The sequence below is a fragment of the Octodon degus genome, unplaced genomic scaffold, assembly GCF_000260255.1.
Source record: "Octodon degus isolate 3935 unplaced genomic scaffold, OctDeg1.0 scaffold00027, whole genome shotgun sequence".
Lineage (NCBI taxonomy): Eukaryota > Metazoa > Chordata > Mammalia > Rodentia > Octodontidae > Octodon > Octodon degus.
This window is the reverse complement of record NW_004524603.1, coordinates 12,872,175-12,897,023: the sequence shown is the minus strand read 5'-3', so window position 1 is coordinate 12,897,023 and position 24,849 is coordinate 12,872,175. Positions and strand designations below refer to the sequence as shown.

The 24,849-nt window shown below is 45.5% G+C and overlaps 1 protein-coding gene across 1 annotated transcript in view; it reads right to left on the bottom strand.

Moving 5' to 3' along the window:
• Nucleotides 1-13,361, bottom strand: part of Kel (Kell blood group, metallo-endopeptidase) — a 19,198-nt gene extending 5,837 nt beyond the window's left edge. The window contains exons 1-9 of the mRNA XM_023712883.1: nt 13,294-13,361; nt 12,877-13,018; nt 12,427-12,603; nt 11,017-11,141; nt 10,571-10,717; nt 8,178-8,240; nt 7,904-8,092; nt 7,507-7,655; nt 6,321-6,450 (exon numbers count right to left, since the gene is read on the bottom strand). Coding sequence (XP_023568651.1) covers nt 6,321-6,450; nt 7,507-7,655; nt 7,904-8,092; nt 8,178-8,240; nt 10,571-10,717; nt 11,017-11,141; nt 12,427-12,603; nt 12,877-13,018; nt 13,294-13,317 — 1,146 coding nt within the window. The 5' untranslated portion in view covers nt 13,318-13,361. The remainder of the gene's footprint in view (nt 1-6,320; nt 6,451-7,506; nt 7,656-7,903; nt 8,093-8,177; nt 8,241-10,570; nt 10,718-11,016; nt 11,142-12,426; nt 12,604-12,876; nt 13,019-13,293) is intronic.
• Nucleotides 13,362-24,849: the final 11,488 nt, after the last annotated feature.

Here is a 24,849-nt window from a genome sequence, read left to right as displayed (position 1 = left end):
AAAAAAAATTGCATATACCAATGAATAAGATTATTTAGGACAAAGATAGCAATCAGGAAAAATTCCAAGAATCTGTTTGGAAGCAAAAATTTGGCCAACCTTCAGCAGGACCAAAATAGAATTTGAGATGACAGGATAGTCAGGAATCATTAATGTCAAAGCCTTAACAAAATGGTAGAATGAATCATTAAATAAATATTTTTTAACTTGAAAAACAATGTGTAATTATTAATGTCCAAGGTGAGGTTCCTGAGAACAATTAATACCAAAACAATACAAATATCTCTGGTCAAAAGGCTCAGCTGAGTGTGGCGTAAGACTCAGTAAAAGCCACACACTGAAGCTGAAGTGATGCAGGAACGTGACTGAGAGGCGCAGCCAACACCAGAAGCCCAGGACCTGTCAGGGCCTCAGCCAACCTCCAAGCGCACCCACTGGAACTGAGCTAGGACACCGAAGCACGGCACAGGTTGTCACTGGAGGACACCGCCCAGCAGGACAGAACTCTCCATGCAGACACACCGAGAAACACACGCAGTATGGACAGTCTGATAGCGGCATATCATCTTCTAACATTTGAATTTTGACAATGAATTCAGCGTTTGTAAATTACTCTACAATGCAATAAAACACATCTCTCGCCTTTTGATCTGCTAGGGCCACCAATGTTCTCCCTGAGCAAATTATCCAGCGTTTACCAAATCATCTGGGCCATTCCCAGACCCAAGTGTTTACCAATTTATCCGGCTCTTTCTTCATGGTACCCTGCTTTAGCTACCACAGCAACGAAAAAGAGAAAAATGCCTGTCAAAGCCTTCCGCACGGATTCGCACATCAGGTAAAATAATAACTTGAAAGTGCTGCGTCTGTTTTAAATTCCACTGAAATTCCTTTCGCATTACTCTGCTTACCCTCATTACTCTGCAGCCCGTCGATGTCGATGCTATCTAGAGTTCAACAAGGCACCTGGTATAAGCCCAGATTAAGTCCTAGTGAACCAGGTAGAGAAATTAAGATTAAATGACAGAGCACGAATGGACCCTCATCTGGCTGAATTACTGTGAGTCATCAGCGACGAACGACGCAGAGTTCGGAGCTCTGCCCCGGGAACCCTAACTGCTCTACACCCGCATCCCTGTCTTCATCTGCTGCTCTTCCTAACACCACTCAACGTGCTCTTTTTAATTCTCTTTCTTCCTGCACTGGAGTGAGTAAAAAGGAGTAGAAAGGGCTGAAGACGGGGATGCTTCATGATTTTGTCCACTAGTGAATCCCAAGTGCCTCCAGAGTAATGGCAAGTAGTAGTTGCTCAAAGAATATTTATCGCATGAATAAATGGTTGAGTGGAGCAATTGGATAAGTTGTCAGTTACCTGACCCAGTACTCCATTGTCCCCTGCAGGATCCTAAGAGCAGAAGTTTAAATAAAATTGCAAATGCCCCAGAATCGAACAAGAAAGGTAATGGATTGCTGAAACAAAATTTAACTTGGTGAATAAACTGGGGTGCGGAGCTTAATATAAATACCTTGTTTTTGAAAAGTATGCATACAAAATCTTACTTTTATGTCCCCAAGCCTGGCTACTGAAGTTTCATGAGAGAAAAACCTAATTCCCAGATACCCGGCAACTAAAGAGAGAGTCAGGCACTCCCGCTGGGGCCCCTAAGGACTGACGTCTGGGGTTACTATTTTAAATAGGTATCAATCACCTTGTAAAAGCCAGGAAGAGTCCCTAACCCAACCGCCTACAGGAAGAACCCCTGTTCTGTATTCATGCCCACTTGCTATGTGACTCCATTCCCCACTTGATCCCAGATTTAATCAATTTTACCTAAACAATTGTGCTGATAATCGTATTGGTTGGCCATAGTTTTGTCCCACCTCATGCCCACCTTGCCAGTTACCATGTTTTCCACCTTAGATCGGCCTCATCTCATGGTTTTGCTCTATAAAAATCCCCAGAAATGGGGCCAGGGAGATGGCTTGTGGAACAAGCGCTTCCCTGGCAAGCACAAGGGCCTGAGTTCAATCCCTGGTTCTACCAAAAAAAAAAAAAAAAAAAAAAAAATCCCCAGAAAGGGCAGAATCCTTGGCAGCTCACTCAGGTCCCCTTCTGTTCCTCTCTTGGACAGAAGCTTTCTTTTCCCCAAGAAATAAACTCTGCTCTTCAAAAATAGAAAATAAAAATCCTAACTCATCAGCCACTTCATTGACTATGTATTCTAAAATAACCACCAAAGATGTAGAAATGACGAGGGCTGGCAACCTTTTGTGACACTGTCAATTAGCATTAGCATTCCTTCAGAGCTTTGTGATTAATGACCATGGAATAGGAGAGATCAGATCTCTGGATTTAACTGCTCCTCCCCCCAAAAAGAAGCAAAAAAAAGAGTAAAAACTCTGTTCTTTCTCTAGACTTATCACTGCTCTACCTACGGCAAAGATTCCATGAACACTCCAACCCTCCCTCCCTGCCCTCTGTTAGGGTCCTCAGAATTACATAACGTCTAAAGCAGAATTCACCATGATCACAGACCAGAACTCACCATGAACACAGATAATGCTCTTGGCTATAAAGCTGAAGTCCAGTAGTAGTAACACAAACCATGTAAAACACCAGGCCAAATGCTTCCTATCTTACCCTTCTTAGGGAAGCATGCCAACCTCTTTTTCTAGCAGGCACATATTTCTCAGTCCTCTATAGCATGTGGCTAAGAACGCAGCCTCATGAGCCAAACAGAACTATCCTAGAGTCCATTCCTTCCCGTAGGAGCAATTTGTTTTGAGGCTATAATGCGGCCATTCTGTGCCAGGTTTGCATCTGTAAAGCTGGGCATAAATCCCCTGAGCGTTTATGGGAGAACTGATTAAAATAACCTATGCTAAATCCTACACACAGTACCTGAAGCTAGGTACTGTGTGTCTTGGTTTTTACCATCATTCTATATTCTGGGCTGTTGCTGGAGAAAGGTAAGGTGACCTGTCCAAAGTCATGACTCTGTTTGTTTCCAGAGCTTGATTCAGCTTTTAAGCTCAAAGCTAATTAGGTTTCCTGTTGGAAAGGATGGTGATTTCAGTACCTGTAAGCCTTCTACATTCCTGAAGCATGAATCACACTGCTGGCATCTAACATCGTCCAAGACATGATGTCAGGCCCTGGTGCCAGAACTTAAAGGAAGTTGTTTGGTGCCAGGAAATTTGAAGTAAGCCCACAAAGAGGAGAGGGTTTCTCTTCTCCCACATCTGAGTGAAGAGTAAGTCTGGGCAAGAGCTTCTGGGTTAGCTTTAACCAGCACTCTGTAGTACGAGGAGTAACCACACACACCCTGCACCCAATGGCCAGGATTCATATTTTATTCTAACAACTTACCTGCCATACTTCTATGGTCAAAATTCCTAGTTGTTCTGCATGAATTTCTTATTTCTTTCTTTCTTTCTTTCTTTCTTTCTTTCTTTCTTTCTTTCCTTTCTTCTTTCTTTCCTTTTTGTATTTTAGGAAAGGGTCTACAGAGTGTTCAGGATCTCACTACTAGATCGGACTCATAATGATCTGCTTGTTTATAGCCTCCCAAGAGCTGGGATTACAGGCACACACCACCATACCCAGTCTCATTTCTTATCTTTTAGAGAAAGATAAAAATCATACCTGTGGTACCTCATGGAATTTACAAGATTTGACCCAATAGCAGATGAAAGATTTCAGGAAGCGATCTAGCACATTTTCAGCTCTCAATAACCAGTAACTACATGCTAGTGTCTGTGAATACATTTGCCCTCCCTGAATTCCTTAGATAACTGAGATTTCTTCAAGGCAGAGGAATGATTCTCAAAATATTTTTTAAAAAATTATTTTCAAGACTAAACAAAGATTATCCCTGTGGTTGGAAATGCATCCAGTTGTATTTGGATATACTAGACCTAGGACTTCAAGGTTGTTCATAAAGCACAATCTCTGCCTCTTGAGTAGCAGAGTAGAGTCTGGTTTGTGAAGTGACTTTCCTGTGCAGTCCCTTCCTCCAGTATATTCCGATCTGAACCATGAAGCCCACATACTACTTAACTGAATGCATGAGATCAGAGTTGAACTTTTTGTAAAGCACATTTGAAGGTCAAACTTAGAACTACTGTTTAACACGTTTCTCTCACAGAGACATCCTTTGACAAAATCCAACATCCATTCTTGATTAAAATATATATATATATATATATATTTGATGAAATATGTGTATCTATATGTATATATATTTGATGAAAATATGTATAGAAGCACTTTATCTTAGTCTGCTAAAGACAAATCTACCTCCAACATCATATTAAATGAAAATAAGCTGAAAGATTTTCCTCTACAATCAGGAACAAGACAAAGATGTCCATTATCACCACTCTTGTTCAGTACAATACTTAAAATATTAGCCAGCACAATCAGACAAGAGAAAGATATAAGAGGAATATGTATAAGAAAGGAAGAAATCAAATTATTTGCTGATGCTGTGATCACTTATACAGAAGACCCAAAAAATTTCCACCAAAAGACTCCTTTCCACCAAATTAATTAATTAATTAATTAATGTCCACCAAAATTAATCACTGAGTTCAGCATTATAGCAGGATACAGAATCAATACACAAAAGCCAATAGTGTGCTTGCATACCAATAATGAATTGACCAGGAAAGAATGAAACACCTCTGCCTTAATCTAACCAAGGAAGTAAGAAGGCCTATACAATGAAAACAATAAAACACAGAGAAAGAGGACATCAGAAAATAGACTTCCCCCTTTCCTGGATAGGCAGAGTGAACACCATCAGCATGACCGTACTCCCCAAACTGATAAATGGTTTTAATGCAATTATAAACAAAATAACAACACGTTCCTCACAGAAATAGAGAAAAGAATCCTAAAGCTCATGTGGAACCAGACAAGATCCAGAGGAAGTGAAACAAACTTGATTAACAAGAGCAAGGCAGAAGATGCCACAATACTGGATTTCAAGTTATTCTACAAAGACACAGTGACAATAGCAGAGTGGCACACTGGTGCAAACAGACCAGTGGATCAGTGGAACAGGATAGAGAATGCAGGAACAACTCCACTCAGCCACCAGATCTTTGGCAAAAGGGCCAAGACCATATACTGAAGGAAAGATGGCATCCTTAACAAATGCTCCTGGGAAAACTGGCTACACACATGCAAAAGTTTGGATCTAGAAGAATGCCTCTCATCATGCACTAAAGTAAAATAAAACGATCAAAAATCTAGACATTAAGACAGAAACACTTGGCCTGCTGGAAGATATAATAGGTGAAACTATTGAATACACAGGTGTAAGCAAGGAATTTCTGAACAAAACCCCAATGGCATAAGACACAGTACCAAGAATCAAGAAATGGGACACTATCTAATAAAAAATCCTTCAACCCATGAAAAGAAGCAAGCAACAGAGTAGAGAGATGCCATGCAGAATGCGAAATAAATTTTGCCAGCTATCTCTAGGACAGAAGTCTAATATCTAGAAAATCTAGAGAATGCCACAAAACTAGACCCTTCGCCAAATAACATAATCAAAAAAAGGAGAAACTTAAATGAATAGATACTTCTCAGAAGAAGAAATAGTGTCAGCAAATATATGAAATTATGTTCAACATCAGGGGCCCTTACTGGGCTTTCATCTATGACCATCATCAAGAAATCTAAAGACACACGTGAGTGGAGCAGTAGGGAAAAAGGAAGCCTTCTACATTGTTGGTTGGCATGTGAACTAGTATAAGCACTATGGAAATCAGAATGGAGATGTATTGAGAAACTAAATGCAGAAATTCCCAGCTATTGGACTTCTAGATATCTTCTTAAAGGAGATAGAGGAATCGTATTACAGCACTACAGGCATACTCATGGGAAAGCAGGGGAAAGGCATGGAAAAAGTGTCAAGATATACTACTTGTACCAAGTGCCCACAATGATTGCAATCACTATGTACCCCAAACACATATTAATAAACAGGATCTGCCCTCCTCCAGTGAATACTAAACTCCTGATCCAGATCTTCAAACCATGTAGCAAATAGTTTCAGATTAATGAGACAACAAGAGCAACCCTTTATAGTTTCAGCTATATAATAAAGGTGAGAGAAGTATCTAGAGGTGACCATGAGGTCTGTTCCTGAAGGTTTGGTACCTGGTAGTTCGGTTCTCAGATTAAACTCTGTGTTCCTTCTGCCTCTGTTCAAAGCGAGACACAAAAGGGCCTCTACTTCCCTGCCCGTTCCTTGATAGAAATGTGCCTGTATTTTCCCCACTCTTAAAAATATATCTGTCCTTACTATGAGTGGTTGCTCTGTCAGTTTCTGCAATTTCTGGCTCAGTTCTCTGCGAGCCTCCCGGAATTTACTGTCAAGGGCTGGAGTAAGGGTCTCCACCAGCCCCAAGATCATGTGACTCTGCAGAACATCCCTAGGGAGACAAAAGAGATCCCACATAAACACCAGGCTTCTGAGGATGCCCTTCCTAGAAACTCATCTTGCACACGTTAATCACTTTGGCATTCCTGGGGGCAAATCCTTTCCTGTATCTATAAAGAACAATTGTCATGACACACAAAGGATGATAAGGAGCCTGTCTTAATGTGGGTTGAAAAATGAGAGGGGAAGAGACCTGGATGAAGAGTTGGCCTTCTCATGCCACAGGCAGAAAAGGACCTGGGCTAGAGGGAGGCTGGACTCAGACCAAAAACAATGATCAACCTATTTCCACAACCAAGAAGCCCCTGCTCATGTAAGGATGTGTCCCCTAAGCATCCCAAAGCTGGGCTCTGTGACTCCCCTCTGCCTTGTTTTCAGTTCTGTGCCCAGGTGCCCTCATGCCAACCTGGAAAAGGAACCAGGTGCCCTCATGTTCCTTTTCTGCCTCCAAACAGGATACCCAGCCACTGCTGCTTCTGAGTTACTATGGTGAAAGGCCTGGAGCCTAAGCCCCTATCAGGAAGCTCCTGTCTCCAAGTGATGGTCTCACAGCCATCAGGGAACTTACAGAGCTACCACTGACCTGACTTCCCCCAGGCACCACTCTCCTTGACTTCCTCATAACAGAGGAAACGACCTTGGAAATTCTTTCCCATGGAGCTCCACAGCTGAGAAACGGCCTCTCCCAGATCTTCAGCAGAGCATCCCCAGCCCCTACCTCCTTCATTTCATCTCAGGGGCCTCTTGGTCTTGTTCTCAGCCCTCAGCTGTCCCACTGACTGGACCTTCTAGCACATTCTACAGCACAGAATCTCTTTACAGACTGATAGAGTCTCTTAACTTCCAGTAGACCTTGTGTCTTGTCTTGCCACCTCATGTCATCCCTCCCCTCATTCCCAAGCTTTACCTACATCTGTTCCCACCATCCACCCTCTCTGCACACATGTGTACCAGGTCCCTCGACCAAGGGTGCTCAGGGTCCCCAAGACTTACGAATTTCCAGATTCCCTCTCCATCCCATTACCTCCCAGGGCCATTTGGGGCAAACCTGTGCTTCAGCATCTCTTCCTGTACCAGTTGTGACATGTTTCTCAAATAGTCCAGGTCATGGACCACTAGGGCCTGGGAGTGGCTCAGGGACATCGGTTTGAATGTCTCTTGCAAGCAGAATAACCAGTCGATGGCAGGGGCCATTTCCTTAGAGGAAGGACACAAAGCTGATGGAGGGAAGGAAGGGAAGAAACAAGAAAGAGGACGAGGTTTCTTGGGCCTAAGAAAGAATGGGATGGGGGGGGGGCTGTTGCTCAGAAAGGGGCTGGAGCCGGAGAAAGTTAGGGACTGGAAAGAATTAAGGGTCACAGGAGGAGGCAGGCATGATTAAAAAAAAAAAAAAATCAAGAGATTTCTTGCCCGCAGGGCTGGGGCCGTGAGCTCCAAGCGAGCACCTGCAGTTCATCAATAGTGAGCACATGGAAGAGCTTGTCCTGTGACTGCCGCTGCTCCAGGAGCCGCAGGTACTCAAACAGCCGGGAGGTGATGGAGATGGATAGGAAGGCCTGTTGCTGCACTTTCTGGGGATCCCCTTCCAGCAAAGTCCCCAGCTGCTGGAGGTAAGACAGGTACTCCCGAATGACCTGGAGGAAGATAACTTTGGTCACAGGAGCCAGGTGCCCTGCTTTTCTCCTGGTTTCAGATGGTTTTGTCAAAGCATCCTCTTACCTGGGCATAGATCTTCTGCTCCTGCTCTTGCTTAAGGGGAACGTCGAACTCTGGCCGATCTATCTAGACACAAGAGAGACTGGAAAGAAGTAGGAGCATGGGGTGCGGGGGAGGGAGTCAAGGGAAGGTGGGGACGAAGGACACGGCCTGGGGAGAAGGGTGTAGCACTGCTGGTGAAGAAGGGGACAAAGCTCGGGAGGGTGAGACTGGGGTAGGGGCCAGGGAAATGTCCAGTCATGGCAATGGGAGGAAACGGTGTTCTGACCGTCAGTTCTGACCAGTTCGGGCGAGCTCGGAACAAAAGCAGCATATTGATTGATACCTTGGAAGAACTCCTGGCTCCTTCTTGGGTCAGGTCTAAGTGCGCAATCCCCATCTCAGGTGCAATAATTAAAGGGTACCCCAAATTTTGTCAAAGGGATGCATAGTTTAATGCAATGTTGAAAATCAAAATTAAAACAAAAATCTGTGATGAATATATTACCAAAGTTCTCTTTATCACGATTTTCCCCATCAGTTTCACACTGAGGACTGCACCCAGGGCCTCACACTGGCTACCTATGTGCTTTGACCCTGAGCTCCATCTCCAGTTCTTTTCATCTAATTTTGAGATAGGATTTTACTGGGTTGCCCCTGACGGCCTCAAACTTCTAATCCTCTTGCCTCAACCTCCATCGTAATTCCCCCATGCCCTAACTCACAGTGTATTTCTGATCTATTTTAAAAATAGCGTATTTTTAAAGGTTCAAAATCGTTTTTTCTACATTCTAAAAAAAAAATAATAATAATCTTCCAAAACACCCAGAATTGACAACTTGCTATTTGCTCATCAGGAATTTTTATTGGCGTTGGTTTTTAAGAATATTTATTAAAAGACTATTTGTCTTGACACTCAGTATTGAGGGGCTTCTAAAATTTTTCCCAGGCAAGAGCCCCACACATGTCACGTGGGTTCTAGTGCCAGCGTGCCTGGGATTCTGAAGATCGCTGAGTCACCGTGCTGTCTCTCTCGGTGTCAGCACCTCACTCCAAATGTAAGTCTCCGCTTTCTTTCTGTCACATAGAATCTCCACTCCACCCTTTTGTGACAAGGTCCAAATTGCTGAGAGTAAAAAGGCAGCGATGCCCACCCCCTAAACACTGTACGGTCTGTGTCCACTGAGGTAACCATTTTCATGCTGCATCTGGGCTTCCACCGGTGTCTTCTCATTCCCTGTTCTCCGAGAGGGGCATCTCTGGGAGCCACAGTGAACTCTCCTTTTTGAGGCTCCTCCCTTGCCCTCTGCAGTCTCCCCCTCCTCATGCTGGTCCAGTTCCCACCTCCCTCCCTGCTCTTTCTCCTCTTTCTCCCCTTCTTTCCCAGGCCCTCCACCTCAGCTCATTCTCTCTCTGCTTCTCAAGCCAAAGCAAAGTGACACAGTCCTTTGGTGACTCTTCTATCTTTATTTATTTATTTATTTATTTATTTATTTTCTGTTTTTTAGGGAAGGGCTGACAGGGTCTTCAGGTTCTCACTACTAGATTGGACTCATAGTGATTCTCCTGTTTACAGCCTCCCAATTGCTGGGATTACAGGCATGCACCACCATGCCCAGTCTCAATCACAGCCTCAGCACGCCCCAGGATTGGGGCCAGCACTGCAGGTGAGGCCCACAGTCTTAATGCTGAGAATACAAGGAACCAAGAGGACAGAAAGGCTTCACTACTGGTAGCTAGCAGATAGGTGAGGATTTTCTGGAAGTGGTGCTCAAAGCAAGCAACAGTTTAAAAGCATGTCAGAGTTTTCTAGGCTGAGTGTGTGGGGGGGGAGGATGGGGGTCACTGTAAGTGAAAAGAACAGCATTTGAGAATGATGGAGGAATATTCTTGGAGCTCCACGTGAGTCAGCAGGGCAAGAGAGGAAGAATGGGACAAGAGGAGAAGCTGGAGAAGTATACAGGGATCAGACCACAAAAACTTAAAATGCCTTGCTAAACATCGGGACCAATGACCTGGTGCCCATAAACATAGGAGGCATTTAGACAGAAAACATAGTATAATTAGCTCTTGATTTAGAAAGCGGCTACTGGCAAAAATGAAAAGGCAATCAGAGGATGGCAGTCATGAGGAAGAGAGAACTAGTTAAGAGGTCCTGGAGCAATCTGGAGCAGTGATAAGGGAGGCTGGAGCCACGCCAGTCTTCCCAGAACTGGCCCTACCCTGCCTCTCATTCCACATCTAGTGTCCTTGGGTCTCACAGCACTAACTTACTCTGGAGATAAGACAGCTCTTTATCTCCCTCCCATGCGTCTTATCTCCCCAGTGTACTATATTCCTCTAAGGGAAAACACACTAAAGGTAGAGGCAGGAGCAGACCCAGCAGGTCCCAGTGCTTTGGCCAGTGGATCTCTCACCTGGATGACTGGTGCATGTGGAGGGGAAGGATGAGTCCTCAGGTAGGCTCTGAAGAATGGAAAGTAGTCATACCGACTCATCAGAAGGGCCAGGGTTTGGTTGAAGTCAGAGTAAGTCCATTTGCCGGATATGTTCCAGCCTCCAAGCTGAAGAGAAGGTAGAGCATAGGATCTATGAGACTTATCCCCCATTGCCTGGGCTTTTCCTTCCTCTCATAGCTTCCGTCTCCTGATTTTGATCCCTGTAGGACTTCGCATCTATTCTTCCTTACCCTCACAGGAGGTCACGATGCTCCTCAAGGCAGTGCCATTACCATCTCCCTCCTACAACTTATGGAATTCTAGCACACAAGCCAACAGTGAAGAACAAATGCCCAGCAACTTCAAGCTCACATCAGCCCTGTGGGTTACTTCTCCTGAAAAGATGATGCCCAATACTTCCTTACCTCCTCAATGACTTGTTTGAGGGGACCAGTTCCTGCCACTTCAATGGCATCTGTGTCCATGCAGGAGTTATAGAATTGGAAGGCTTTCTCGTTCCCAGAGCCAAGGTGCCAGGACTTTGGAGCCTCTACAAAGGCACAATAAAAGGAGTTGAAGCTGGTGTGAAGACAGAGAAAAGCAGGAGATGTGGAACCTGTGGGCAAGAAAGGGAAGCATCCCATAAGAATGTGCAGGCAGGAAAGAGGAGAAGTCATGTCAAGGAAAATAAAAAGTCTCTGCAAATGGAATGAACAGACTTCCAAGCAGGCAAAGGGAGTGTGACACAGTGGTGGGGAGAAGAAAGAAAGGACTTCAGGAAGGAAAAGTGATGGAATAAAGGGAAACAATAAGAAAAAGGAAGTACTGAGTGAAGAACAAAGGATAGAAATGGAAGTCAAAGGAGAGATGAGTGAAAAATCAGAGAAACTCAGGAAATCAGATGTTGAGGGACTTTGTGAAAGGAAACTCTTAAGGGAAAGTCTAGAGAAGAGAATAAATGAAAGATTCACTTAGTTCAGTCTTCTTACCACTTGATCCCAAGAAATAAGTCAATACACTGTGATCCCGGACCTATTCATCTAAATTATCCACATGCGAACATCTCGCACCATCCCTTCAGTCCCTCTGCCACATCCAAGCCCCTACACAGCCTCAAGGCCTTCTCTCAGCTCTGCTCAGTATGAGCAATGGGTTTTCCTTCTTCACACACCTTCTCTGAAAACATTCCTTACCTCCATCCAATTCTCCCTTCTTGCTCTGGCATTCTACCATTCCCTTACTCTAGCAGTAACGAAGCCCCGCTCCTCCTTGCCCTACTCTTGCCTCTTTCTTCCCACCCGAGTTTCCATTCACTCATGCCTACAGTCTCATTTATTCCAGTCCATCTTGGCCAGCAGATTTCAGAGGAGAAGTAAGAGGTCATTGGGATGAAGGGGATTTGGGAAGTGGAGGGAGAAGGCGGTGGTGCTCACGTGGAGACACTGAGAGTGCATTTGGAAGCTCGAGTGGGGAAAACAAGGTTCAGGCTGCACTGAAGAGATGGAGAGGGAGGAAGAAAGATATACAGAAATTAAAAATTCACAGAAAATAACAAGTGAGACTTGTGAAAAAGGAGCAATCGAAGGGAGTGGAGGAATCATGGATACATCAAAAAGAGGATGGAACTTAGACAAAGAAGAGGTGTGTACAGAGACCAGTGGAGATGGAACAAAGGAAGATCTGTTGACCGGAAATTGATGAGGAAGCAGTCCCGGATGGGTCCACAGAGGTTGGTGCCCACTGGTTGCTCGCCAGTTACTCAGAGTGGAAGGGTGCCGTGACGGTGATAGACTGGCCACCTACTTGCCCAGAGACTCTGTCCCTTTCTTTCCTACCCAGGAGTCTCCGCAGCAGCCTTTTGTTTTCATCTTCAAGGGCAAGGAAAGAGTTGGTGATATTTCCGGGTTCTCCACACACAAAGTTGAAGAAGTTGGCACAGGGGGCTACGCTGCTGTTCCCAGAGGCCGCGTAGTACTCCAGGAGATCCATACACACGGGCGTCTCACAGGGGGCTGTGGGCAACAGCGCAGAGCTAGAGAAACGTGACAGGCTCGGGGCTCCCCCAAGGGGCTGGCGCAGGAATGGCCAGTGAGAAACAAAAGTGACCAGTTGGCCAGAGGTCTGGCTAGGGGTTGGGCCCAGCATCAGGGAGGAAGAAGTTGAAATCCCCAGGGAAGTTGAGGATCAGTGAGAAGGCCCTGAGGGGCCAGGAGCTCAGGAGCATGGACCTGGGACCACAACCGAAAGAGGCAGCCTAGGCTGGGGGATTCCAGAATCTTGCTTACGAGGACCGCAGCTCGTGAAGATGTAGAACCACAGCACAGAAGATCCCAGGAGCAGGCCCAGAAGCAGGAGCGTCAGCAGCGCCCTCCTGACCAAGGCCCAGCGACAGCTCCACTTGGGAGACAGTCCATCTTCTGGAGACCTCTGTGGGAGTGACAGGGAGGTGGGAAACACAAGACAGAGAAGGTTGGGAGAGACGGGGGGCAGGGCGGACAGGCAGAGAAGGGCGAGAGCACCAGTATGTTAGAGCCAGGGCCCCCTGGGCGGAGGTGACTCTGCCCACTCTCCAGGAGGCACAGCCTTGAGACACACCCCTGGGACGTGGAAAGGCTCCTGCCTCGGGTGAGGACAAAGCAAGAGAGCTCGTGGGACTGCCGAGCTGGAGCGGAGAAGCCGGGGATGCGGGGCAGCCCACTGACCTCTCGGCGGGAAGAAGGCTGCATTGCATTGGCCCCGCTCTGTCCGCGTGGCGCTCACGTACTTCTGTCCCCCTAAACTGAAGCGAATAATGGGAGAAAGAGGAGAAGCTGGTGCAGGAAGGGGGTGCATCGTGGCAGTCTTAGCAGACCGTCTTGCCCTCCCCCCCCCCAAGACTCCCGCCCACCTCCCCACGTTGACGTGTTTGCATCCAGGTAGTGTCTCCTGAGGGGCCCCGGGATGAACCTCTCTTCACTCCCTCTCCTTCCCTGGCCTGGCCTCCTGTCTACTCTGAAAGCCCCACTTCTGCCTCTCCAGTGGGGGCAGGGCACTAGCGCCCCGCCACGCCCCTCCCCCCACCTCGGCAGCCAGCTGCGCCACAGACCCTTCCTCCAGCACACCTGCCACTAGTCGGTCCTGCTTCTGCTTTAGGCGCTCCTGCTTGAGGGGTACCAGACAGCCTCTCCTCTCCCGGGGCCCAGGTCCATGCTACTAGAGAAGGAGCACTCTGTCCTCTGCTACACTGTCCCCACACCGGCACTGTTGGCCCTGGGAGGAGCCCGCCTATCTGTTGGAGACACTCAGGCCTCTCTTTCCTGCTTATCTCAGCTTCTCAGGAGAGAAGTCGAGCCATCTTCACTGGGCCAGCAGACTTCCCTTGGCCCGCTCCCCCTACCACACTGTAGCTTTGCTCACCAAGTTTCTCCACTTCCAGAATGTTCTTCCCTCTCTCCTTCCTTCACTGAGTGAAAGTGCAGGCTTTCTCCCATTCCCAGGTCCGAAGCATCTTCCCTGGAGGCCCCGCAGCTCCATGTCCACTCTCGCTGCTCCCAAGCATGCTTCTCGCTGCTCTAGGAGGTTCACGGCCCTGCTGGGTGCAGGCAGAGTCGTGCATTAGAAAGACCATCCACCTAGGCGACCTGGACCTGCTATTAACTCTGTGACAGTAAACAAGCCACCTAAACTCTCAGGCAGGTAAGCAATCTTGTCATCTGGAAAATGAAGGTAATATTTTTCTGTGCTTGCCTTGTAGGGGCTTCAGCGTAGAACAAAGGCATGAGACTCTACCAGTCTCTTTCTTTGTTCTGGGTCTGTTAAGCTACTGGCCCTAATTTCTATCTACCTGCAGACTGAAGACTGTTCCATAGCAGGTGTGGTGTATTTTCCTACCCACCTGTCCCAGATGCTCTATGAACGTTCATAGGGCTGAAGTGAGCTTCAGGTGTTCTATGAATGTTCATAGGGATGAACTGAGCTTCGTGCTGCAAACGCTTTTTGGTGCTGAGCCCACACTTTCCAGCCCCAGTAAAGCAAGCACACCTTTAAGAGCACAGTCCCACCTCGGTCTCTGAGTCCTCATCCTGGATAGTGGAGTTCACTAGGGTGGTCCTTGTGGGGGCACCTTGGCAAGGTTTCCTGGAGCAGAAGCACCATGCCACATCCAGCGTGCACTTACTGGGGTGCAGGTGGGCATGGAAGGATGGCTCCCCAGATGGGGAAGTGGAGAAAGCCTTTGTGTCAGCTGGGGCCACACTGTGGAGCATCGGACACTCGTGAGGAAAGCTGGAACTTCATGCAGTAGAACCTCAGGCATGCGGGAAATGAGGGCCTTGACAAAAGCGTGACAGTTTGAAATGAGATCTAAGGCTGAAGTGGCATTGGGGACCTGCCCAGTTGAAAAAAACACAGAGACAGTGTCTATGTCAGTGTTGTAGAAATGAACCAGTGAGGTCCTGGCCCAGGGTGATGGCAAAGGAGAAGGAAGTGCTAAGAAAGGAAACTTCACGTAAGAGTCGTGCCACGGCCACCGGCTGGTGGGAAGGGCTCCAACAGCTGCACGGATGCCTGTCACGTTGCATTTCTCAGGGCTAAGAGAATAGTGACTCCAGCAACAGAAAAGTGGAGCCTTGGCTCTGGGTGAGCGTGGGATGAGCCTGCAGGAAACTCAAGGCCTAGGATTTGGGAAGTCTTTGGTCCACTGGGGTGCGAAGCAATCGTGCCTGCTTTTCCTCAGGCAGTCCAGGACGCCAGGGACAAGCATCTACCTCCCTTCAACCGTGCTCCCTTCCCCACTCCTCTGTCCATGGGTCCCCTGAGCTGGTGTCTCTCTCCAAGAAGATGGTAATGGGGACATCTCAGACTGGGTAAGAGCAAACAGGTAGCTGATGAAGCCAGCTAGTTAGAGTGTGGTGCTGGCTCGCACAGTCCAGTGTGGCCAGCAGGTGCTGTGTGACGTTAGCCCTGTAGACAGCCACTGCACCCTGCACTTAGGTCCTCCCCTTGTTGGAAGCCAAGCCTACTACGAGTGGCAAGATATCCTATGCTTTCATCCTTTCCTACCCAGTGGCCTCCTGCAGAGAAAGTAACCCAATTACCCAGCCTTCCCTGGTCTTGGTTAGCCAAGAAGAATTCACCAGAAACACCTCACAAATGTCAAGACTCCACTCTCAAATGAGGATGTGTTTTGTAAGTAAGCAAGTGTATTGCAGAATGGGATATACCACCAGAGTGAGCAACACTTTTTGGGTTTCTTTGTCCTGTTTTCATTTTTTAATATTTCCTGTTTGGGGATGTTCCTGCATAATTTACCCTTTCCTACTTTCAATTTTGAATTGCATGAGAGTTTTCCCACCATTGATGGCAGGCATGAGATGCTGTGCATATACACAAAACCCTAAGCATCCAATAGGAAGGTAGGTCAACCCCAGGACAGTTAGGGTGCATGCCTGAGTAGAAAGTCTCTAGTCCTTCTTCACGGTTAGTTGGTGTCCCCTCTCCACACAGGGCCTTTGTTCAATTCGTGGAAGCCATTCACACCCTGGCTCCACTCCGCTTATCAGAAGTACCAGGCTGTGCTGGCCCGGGCTCCCTCCACTGTCCCCTGCACTCCTATCTGACTACCTCCCTGTGGCCTCCATTTTGCGAGCTGCCTCCAGAGCACAGCTTCTCCTCTGCTCCTTGTCCCCCCTCCACCAGACTCAACCTTCAAGGGCTGCAGATGCCACTTGGAGCTGGGTGGGAAGGAACCACTCACCCATGGCCAGGGCTCAAATTCATCTTTGCAGACCCAGCTTCCTACTCCAGTAATTCTCTCCTATTTATTCTAATTTCAAGCTGTCTTGCTTAATGCATAAGGATATCAAAATATCAATAGTAACAATAACCATAGCATCTCCTTTTCCAGAGTACTTATGGGCCAGGAATGTATTAAATGCTTTGCGCATATTTTTTTTTCCTTTGATCTTCACAGCAATTGAACTAAGGAGGCAAATTATTATTCTTTCTGTTTTATAGCTGAGAAAGCCAAGGTATGTGGAAAGGCAGCAAGATTACTCAAAGTTATAAAATCAATAATTATGAGAACTAGGATTTAAACCAATGCCTTAAAAGAGTCTCCTAGGCATTAAGCTTCATACATTTAGGGGAATTTATTTATAATCAAAATCTTGTTCCATCTAACATGCCTTTTCTTCCATGGTTTGGCTTTTTTCTGTGATGGTTTTAGGAGCCACTAGGCTCAAAATTGCCACATGTACAGTTTCACCCTCTGATGTTCCACATAATCATCTGCCATCTGCGATGCGTGAGGCACAATAGCGAAGGGCAGGGCATTTAACTACAGAAGCCTGGGGTGGTGGCATAGCCTACACCCCCTTGTAGGACAGCTAGCAATGACCTTCATTGAAACACATATGCTGGGGTGCTTGTTATGGAGAAAGACTGCTCTGCAGGAAAAGGCTGGACATACACTCTTGGGTGAAAAGAAGGAAGATCATGAGCAGCAAGCCAGGGAAACATGATCCAATTTAGAAGGCTTGCGTCACACACTGCTAGCAAGAGGAGCTCTGTGCAGCCCCCTGAGTGTCCCCGCAGAAACACAGAAGATCAGACATTGTTCTTCTGTGGGATCCAGGACCAGATTAAAAATAAAACCTCTTCCATCCCATACTTTTTTTCCCAAGCTCTAACTTAGAAGAAACCAAAAAAGGTGTTTCAAGTTATAAGGGAGGAATGAAAAAAGAAGATACTGACCAGGACCTGTATTTTCCACTTCACTCTCCAAGTCTGAGACAAGCACAAGCTGGAAAAAGAGAAATTATTATTATTATTATTATTTTTGTAGCTGGCTCAGCCCACCCTGGTGGTGGGGCTGGCACAGCGTGTGGTGCTGGAGATGGAACCACGGTCCCTACCCTTTGCCTAATCAGGGGCTTGAGATCATTGAGCTATCTTGCTGGTCAGGGGAGAAAAATTTTGAAAGACAATGATCCAGAGTTTTGGTGACAGATTAGACTGGTGTTTAAGATTAACCGTAAATGATGAGGAAAAGGACTAAAGAAAGAAGGGAAAATATATTTAGGTATATATGCAGAATAGTTTGGATAACTGCATTGTCAATTTCTGCTGGTGTTTTGAAAGGAGCAGTTAATGCCTAAAAACTTTTTTTTTAACTCTTGATTTATTTTTTTCATCTTTTGAATTTCTTGTTTTTTAAAATTTTTTTTGGCAGAACCGGGGATTGAACTCAGACCCTTGCGCTTGCCTGGAAAGCGCTTATTCTACTGAGCCATCTCCTTGGCCCCATGTTTTTTTCTTTAAACAAATCTTACAAGACTAATCTGAACAACTAATATGAAGATAGCGTCATGTAATACAGCAACCATTATAGAATTCGTATAACTTTGCTTAGTGAAATCTTGTATCATTTCTCCCATCCAAGTACTAATCAGTCCTAACCCGGCTTAGCTTCCAAGATCAGACGAGATCAGGCGTGTTCAGGGTGGTATGGCCATAGACCTTGTAACATTTCTAATACTTTTTTTTCTACCACTATTTTGTATTCTTTAAAAATAAAAAAATTAAAAAACATAAAATTACCTATAAATGATTACAGGATGTCTTATTACACAGAATGCCTGGAAAAACTACTAGACTTGCCTGAAGTTTTACCCAGAGGTGATAAACAAGCTGATGGAGCAGGTTTTGCAGGAATAGCTGTGAAAAAGAACAAAGCCAGTTCTGTGTGCACCCTGCTGAGTAGAACACCCTTAAGAAACCAGTCACATGACTTAGGTGACCAAGGACAAAGAACTTCATTCCTTTGTTTAGTATGTGAAAGATGAGAGAATTGTACGTAAGCATTACTCAATTACATCTCAGTACAAATACCATAAAATGCTTAACACTGCGTGATTTTGGTTAATGTTCAGTAGGCATTCTGCCTTGTATAAAGAATTAATCCCAATCATTTCTCCCTTTTGAACAGACAGCACAGAATGGGACAAGTTTTGTGGTCTCTCCCTATGAAGGCCTTAAAGAAGACAAGAAAAATGATTAAGGCATTGGATAGTGCATCAGTTTTTATTGGTCTACCATAGCTCCCAAATGGTGCCTCCTCTCCTAATACAGAATTCAGGGTTCATTGTTTCTTCAGTCTGTGGATTAACAATTTCAGTGCAGTTGGAGCATGTTATTTTATGTGTTTGGTTTAGCATAACAGGCCAGCTCAGGGCAGCCCAGTCCAGGATGGGCCCCATGTTAATGGTTGGCTGGGTCTGTTGGCCACAGGTGCCTGGGACTTCCTCCAAAACAGCCCCTATAGCAAGCTAGCTGGGTTAGTTTCCATGGCAACTAGATCCCAAGTGAATAAGAATGGAAATTGCCAGGCTCTGTAGAGCTTGGGTTTGGAAGGCTTGGGAATCATACAACATCACAACTTCCATAGTCTATTGCTGAGTGCAAGTCTCCAAACCAGCTTGATATTAAAGGAGTTGAAAAATAACGTCCATTTAAGGGAAGGAACTTTAAAAAGATTGCAGTCATGTTTATTCACATTTAATATGCCAAAATAAAAAAAGACAATTGTCCTTGGGAGTCATATGCCTGATTTTCTACCCTACATTTCTTATGTACTATAGCTGAATAATTTTAACTGACTTTTTTATTTCAACAAAATCTAACACTGAATGTTTAGTTTTTAGATTTCTGATTTAATCTCTTTTTGTTTTTCTTAAAAGTCTCCACAGTTTTAAGGCTAGAGCACCAGCCTCAGATTATAAGAACTTATTCTCTGTCTCCCTTTATAGATAATCGTAGGTGAGACAAACAACAACAGACAGCACTGCCCTGACTCCCAAGAGTTCTGCCAAAGGGCTATAAGCAGAGTGTCATAGTGGCTCTGGAGTCCTCCTTAAGACACAGTCGGCATTTCTCATAGCCCCCGCGCTGCGTGTTTATTTGGTTTGTTTGGTATATTTCTTTTGTTGTTGGCTTTGGTTCCTTTTATTCTACTGCCTGAAGGCATCCATGGATGATAATAATGAAGGACCTGATTGAAGGATAGCAGGCTGGTGAGCTGGGAATGCTGTAGGAAGAATTGAATCAGCAGTAGCCGGGAGCTCAGGAGAATGGATGTCCTTGATGCTAGGGGACCTCAGAGGAGTAATCTCCAAAGTCTGATGTTCTGATTATAGAGAGCTTGTTTTATTAATAGGGTGGTACATAGAAGTTATGAGAACACGGTGTGCTTTTGCCAAAGTTGATGGTAAAGGGGGTATCTTGTGCAGTGAGTATAGCTGTGTGCAGCAAAGGTGCTGTTAGCACCTTCACAGACATTTCAGTTTGATGACAGATCACATAATTCAGCTGGCAGAGAACGGAACAATGGCAGCTTTATTTAACCAAGTGGCTGCAGTTAGGTCAGGATTTCTGCTTCCTGAAGGAAGCCAGTTTCTGGAGGCCTATGGACCTCATGAAGAAGGACAGCCATTCCAGCTCAGATTGCCTCTTGGCTGACACTTACATGTGAAAAACTTTTATTCATTAAATTGGATTACTGTAGCTTCTCCCTGTCTCTCAGGGTTTCCTCTATTCCTACCAATACATAGACACTAATGCCAAATACAATTGAGATTTGGACCATGTCTACCTCAGCAATGGAGAACCTTAGAGCTTGCGATGACACAAAAAGCCCACTGTAGCATGCAAGCCATGGGTTTGCCACCACAGGCCTACCCACTCAGGGTCATTAGATTTAAGTAACCATATTGTGAACTCTGCAATTTCGTTAGTAAGATGAACTAAGACACACATGTTTTTTATAGCATTGGGCCACATGGGAACCTTGTAGCCCAATGTTAAAAAGAGCAAATTGGGGCAGAGAAGATAGCTCAACAGTCTAAGTACCTGCCTGGTAAATGCAAGGACCCAGGTATGCATGCCACCCTGAAACCAGGCATAGTGCTGCATGTCTGTAATCTCAGTGCTGGGGAGGCTGAGACGGGAGGATCACTATGAGTCTGAACTGTGTAGTGTGACCCTGTATCAAATTTAAAAGGAGTGAGTTGATCCTATATGGATTTGCAGTACTATATGGCTTACTGCTTCTGAGACCTGGATTTTTTTTATTTTTTTTATTTATTTTTTATTTTTTTAATTAGTTGCTTTTTTTAATTATTTATTTATTTTTATTTATTACATTTATTTATTGTGTGTGTGTGGCCAGCTCAGCCCACCAGGGGGCGGGGCTGGCTGGCATGTGGTGCTGGGGGAACGAACCGCGGTCCCTGTGCTTTGCCAAGCTTGTTTCAAGTAGGTGCTTTAGACCACTGAGCCATCTCTCCAGCCCCACCTGGATTTTTTTTTAAATCAGTCTCTTAAATGTGGTCTTCAAGTCTTCTTAAGAACATAGACATCACTATTGGCATTTTAGAGTAAACTTAATACATGTAACTGGATACACAGGTGATAGATAAACAAATTTGAGGGTTGAGACAGTCTCAAAAGTATCAATGACAAAAAATACTAGAAACATTAAGATGAGAGGAACAAAAAGGAGGGTGATTGTAGCATAGTCCAGCAGCAGGGTCCCTGCAGGGGAAAAACTCCATATTCAATCTGTTCAGTAAGCTGGGACCTAAGAAGAAGGAGCTTGCAAAAGGCAGCTGGCACCACCTGTGTTAGGGAGTATCACAGGAAGCAGAGATAGGAGAGACACTCTGCTTTCCTCTCTGCTCCTCCAGTCTTAACCTACGCTGGATCTCTTAACCCAGACTGGATAAATCCTCTCCTTTTAACAAAGGCCTTTGTGCTAATGCCGTTAGCCCCAGCCCATGGCACTCTCAGCAGATGGTGGAATCTTTAAGATATGGGGCCTTGGGCTGGCCAGATAGCTCAGGGGACTAAAGCACATGCTTGAGCAGGCACAGGAATAGGGGTTGTTCTACGGTGTGCAGTGCTAGCCCCGCCCCTGGGGCAGGCTGAGACTGCAACTGAGACTGGGCATGGAGAGTGCCTGCAGTCCCAGTGCTGGGAGACTGAAAACAACAGGATCACTACAAGTCAGATCTGTGTAGTGACACCCTGTAGACCCTGTACTGAAAAAAAAAGAGATGGGGCCTAGTCACATGGTGGCATGACCTTGAACAGAACACTGGAACTATGGGCCCTCTCCTTCCCTTCTCTCTCATTTCTCAGCTGACATGAGGTAAAGCAGTGGCTCTGCCATGGGGTGTTACTATGGTACCCTGCCTCTTCTCAGGTCCAAAAGCAATGAAACCAACAGACCCTGGAAGGGAATTTCTAAACTTTGATTCCTCCTTTTAAGACAATGATCTCAGGAATTTTGTTCTAGGAAGAGAAATCGGCCTGTAACACAATACAGCTCCTTGTGACACAGAGCCTGGGAGAAGAGATCAAGAGGTGGGTCTGCAGAGAGGAAAAAGAGCAGACAGAATGTGTGTGAGCCTGTTTGATACATCTGGAAAGCTTTGATGTGCACAGTACTGCTTCATGGCCCAGGTCACCCAGGGTAGCTTGAAGTACACAGGAAGCTTTCCATTCTCTTAAATGTAGTTCCCCAGAAATGGGACAAGTAGGTATTTCTCACCTAGAAACAGCATCCACGGGACAGGCATTGTCACTGTCATGATGGTCTGTAGCATCAGACCTCCTGCTAACATCTCTTCTCATAACAGACATCAACCCTGAGAAGTAAGAAAAAGGAGGCGCACACCAGTGATCAGTACGTCATGGTGACCAGAGCCGACTATCAAGTTTGTCAAGTTTTCTCACCAGGGAAGAATCTCTCCTTTGGTAAATTTCAAGCACATTGGAAGTGTGACTTGAGTTCTTTACACCCTTGACACTGCGTGTCGCCCCTGGCTGCCTCAAACAGGCAATCTTTGAATTTCATGGTTATGAGTGTGGTCCAGAATAATGCATAAAAATGGCTCATGATTTCTTTTTAACGTACAGTTAGTTGTACAACTAAAGTCTCTGGACTGAGATGAAGAGAGGCAGTGAGTGACATTGGACTGAAGGAGGAAAATGATAATGTCTTTGTTGGGCTCTGTTAATTCTTACACAGCTGAGACATGCTGCTGAAGAATCCAGACACCAAGATACACACTGGAAGTACACAACGAAGTGGAATTTCTCAAGGAAAGACTTCTCCACCAAGCCATGGGACCAGGAGAGGGACAAGCTAGCAAGACATTAACATTTAGCATAGTGGCTTTACTCAGAACAACATGCCCAGACAAAGCTGTGGCTTCTCATGCTGACAAAGGCCAATGGGGAGTCCAGGTTCCCAGTCAAAGACTGCAGGGCTGCACAGGAGCAGCCCTCACATCCACACAGGTGAAATCAGAGGGGGTCAGGGATTCTCACCCCCCACTGCAAAGTAAAGAAGCTCACACTGGTCTGCAGAGGCCCAGAGTGGTGTGAGGAATTTCATGATCAGTTACAGGAAGACCCTGATTTACCAATGAGTTCCATCCTGGGAACATGTTAGTAAGTTTGATTTGTTTGTAAATCCCACAAAGTGAGCCTTATACACTTTTGGCATGAATATATAATTTCAAGTATAAAAATGAAAATGCATACACCCACAAATACTTTAAATAAACTATGTAGGTTTACCTTTACCTTACAATGGTGGCACAGTTCGATACAACAACTGTCATAAAGGGGGTTGGGATAGTGGAGCCGAAGGACCATCAGCAACAGGGGATCGGGGCCAGGTGGAATTTCGCTCACACTTGATGTTCAGGACGCGGGTCCCTTAATGGATTCAATGCTGTCTACCTTCCTGAAGAAATGAATAGTAGCTCTTTTTTTTCTCACCATAGAAGACTCTGCAGCGCTGGTGACATTCTAGATGGCTGCTGTGACATTTGTGTATCATTCTACATTAGCATCCTGGGCCTCAACAACTAACAATGCCTTTTCAAGTAAAGAATGTCTCCTTGCCATTTCCTGTGGAGTGACTCTCTTTGGATCTTCAGTTACATGTTCCTCTTGACCATTTTTGTCTTTTTGTTTCGCCTTTAATTCCATCAGATGCTCTGTGTTCATGGCAAGTTCAGTGAAGTCATCTGTTTCAGATCTAGCTTCCAGCTTCCTCCTAAAGGTCACTAAGTTGTTGAGGATCTCTTCAGGTGCCTTATCATCTTCTCAAGTCCATGAACTTCCTAAACAGACTGCAGGCAAACTTCTTCCAAACAACATTCATGGTGACAACCAGAGCTTCACGCAAAACTGATGTTTTCTGTGGCCTTGTATACGTTATATAGTCCTTCCAAAACTGTCACAGGTTTGGTCCTGTTTCATCGGTTGACTTCACTGACAAAAAGTGTAATGCAAATAATATTTCTTGAAAGTCAGAGTAAATCCTTGGTCCATCATTTGGATGGATGCTGTAGTATTTGGTGGCCAATGCACTACTTAGACATTGCTGGAAAGTCTTGGGAAAATATGCTACCTATACTCACAGCCTCACCACTTACTTTTATGTTGAAGGATGGCTCTAGCCTTGACTCTGTTAAACTATCTGCAGCAGCAGCAAAAGATGAGCCCAGTTCACCCTCTTTTGTTCAAGTCTTCAAACAAGATTTTAGTTTTTTCTTGGATAAGCAATAAGCTGAGTGGGTCTTGTCACTGATGTCAATCCACACACTGAGAAGTTCCTCCATCTTCCATATTACTTTACCAACTTCTATGGATGTTATTGTAGAGGCCACTGGCCCTACAGACTTCACATGCTCCACGATCTTGTCATTGCTCTTCAGAATTGTGTCAATGGTTGGCTGAGTCATGTTATAAGAACCAGCGACAACTACCATCTTTTCACTTTGGTCCAAGCTCTCAGTTATCTTCACTTTTGCTTCCATGGCTACAGCTTTGTACTCAGTAGTAGCTCCTGCCACATCACTACTGCTTCCTCTTGCTTCCAGACATCTGGGCTCTGACTGAGCATTGTACTGCTCACCATACGGTACTGTACAGGAAGCTCACAGCAGCACCACGGGGTCAGTGCTGGGCTGATGTGTGAGCTACTTCTGCGATTCGCTCACATCTACGAAGGTTCGTAATGTGAAGTCCATTCCTATCTGTGAAAGTTTGCAACTTGAATGTTAAAAAGGCAGGGATTTGCTGTACCAATAAGAAGGGCAGGGGCCAGGGAGATGGCTCAGTTGAATAAGCACTTGCCTGGCAATTGCAAGGGCCTGAGTTTAATCCCTGGTTCCACAAAAAAGAAGAAGAAGAAGAAGAAGAAG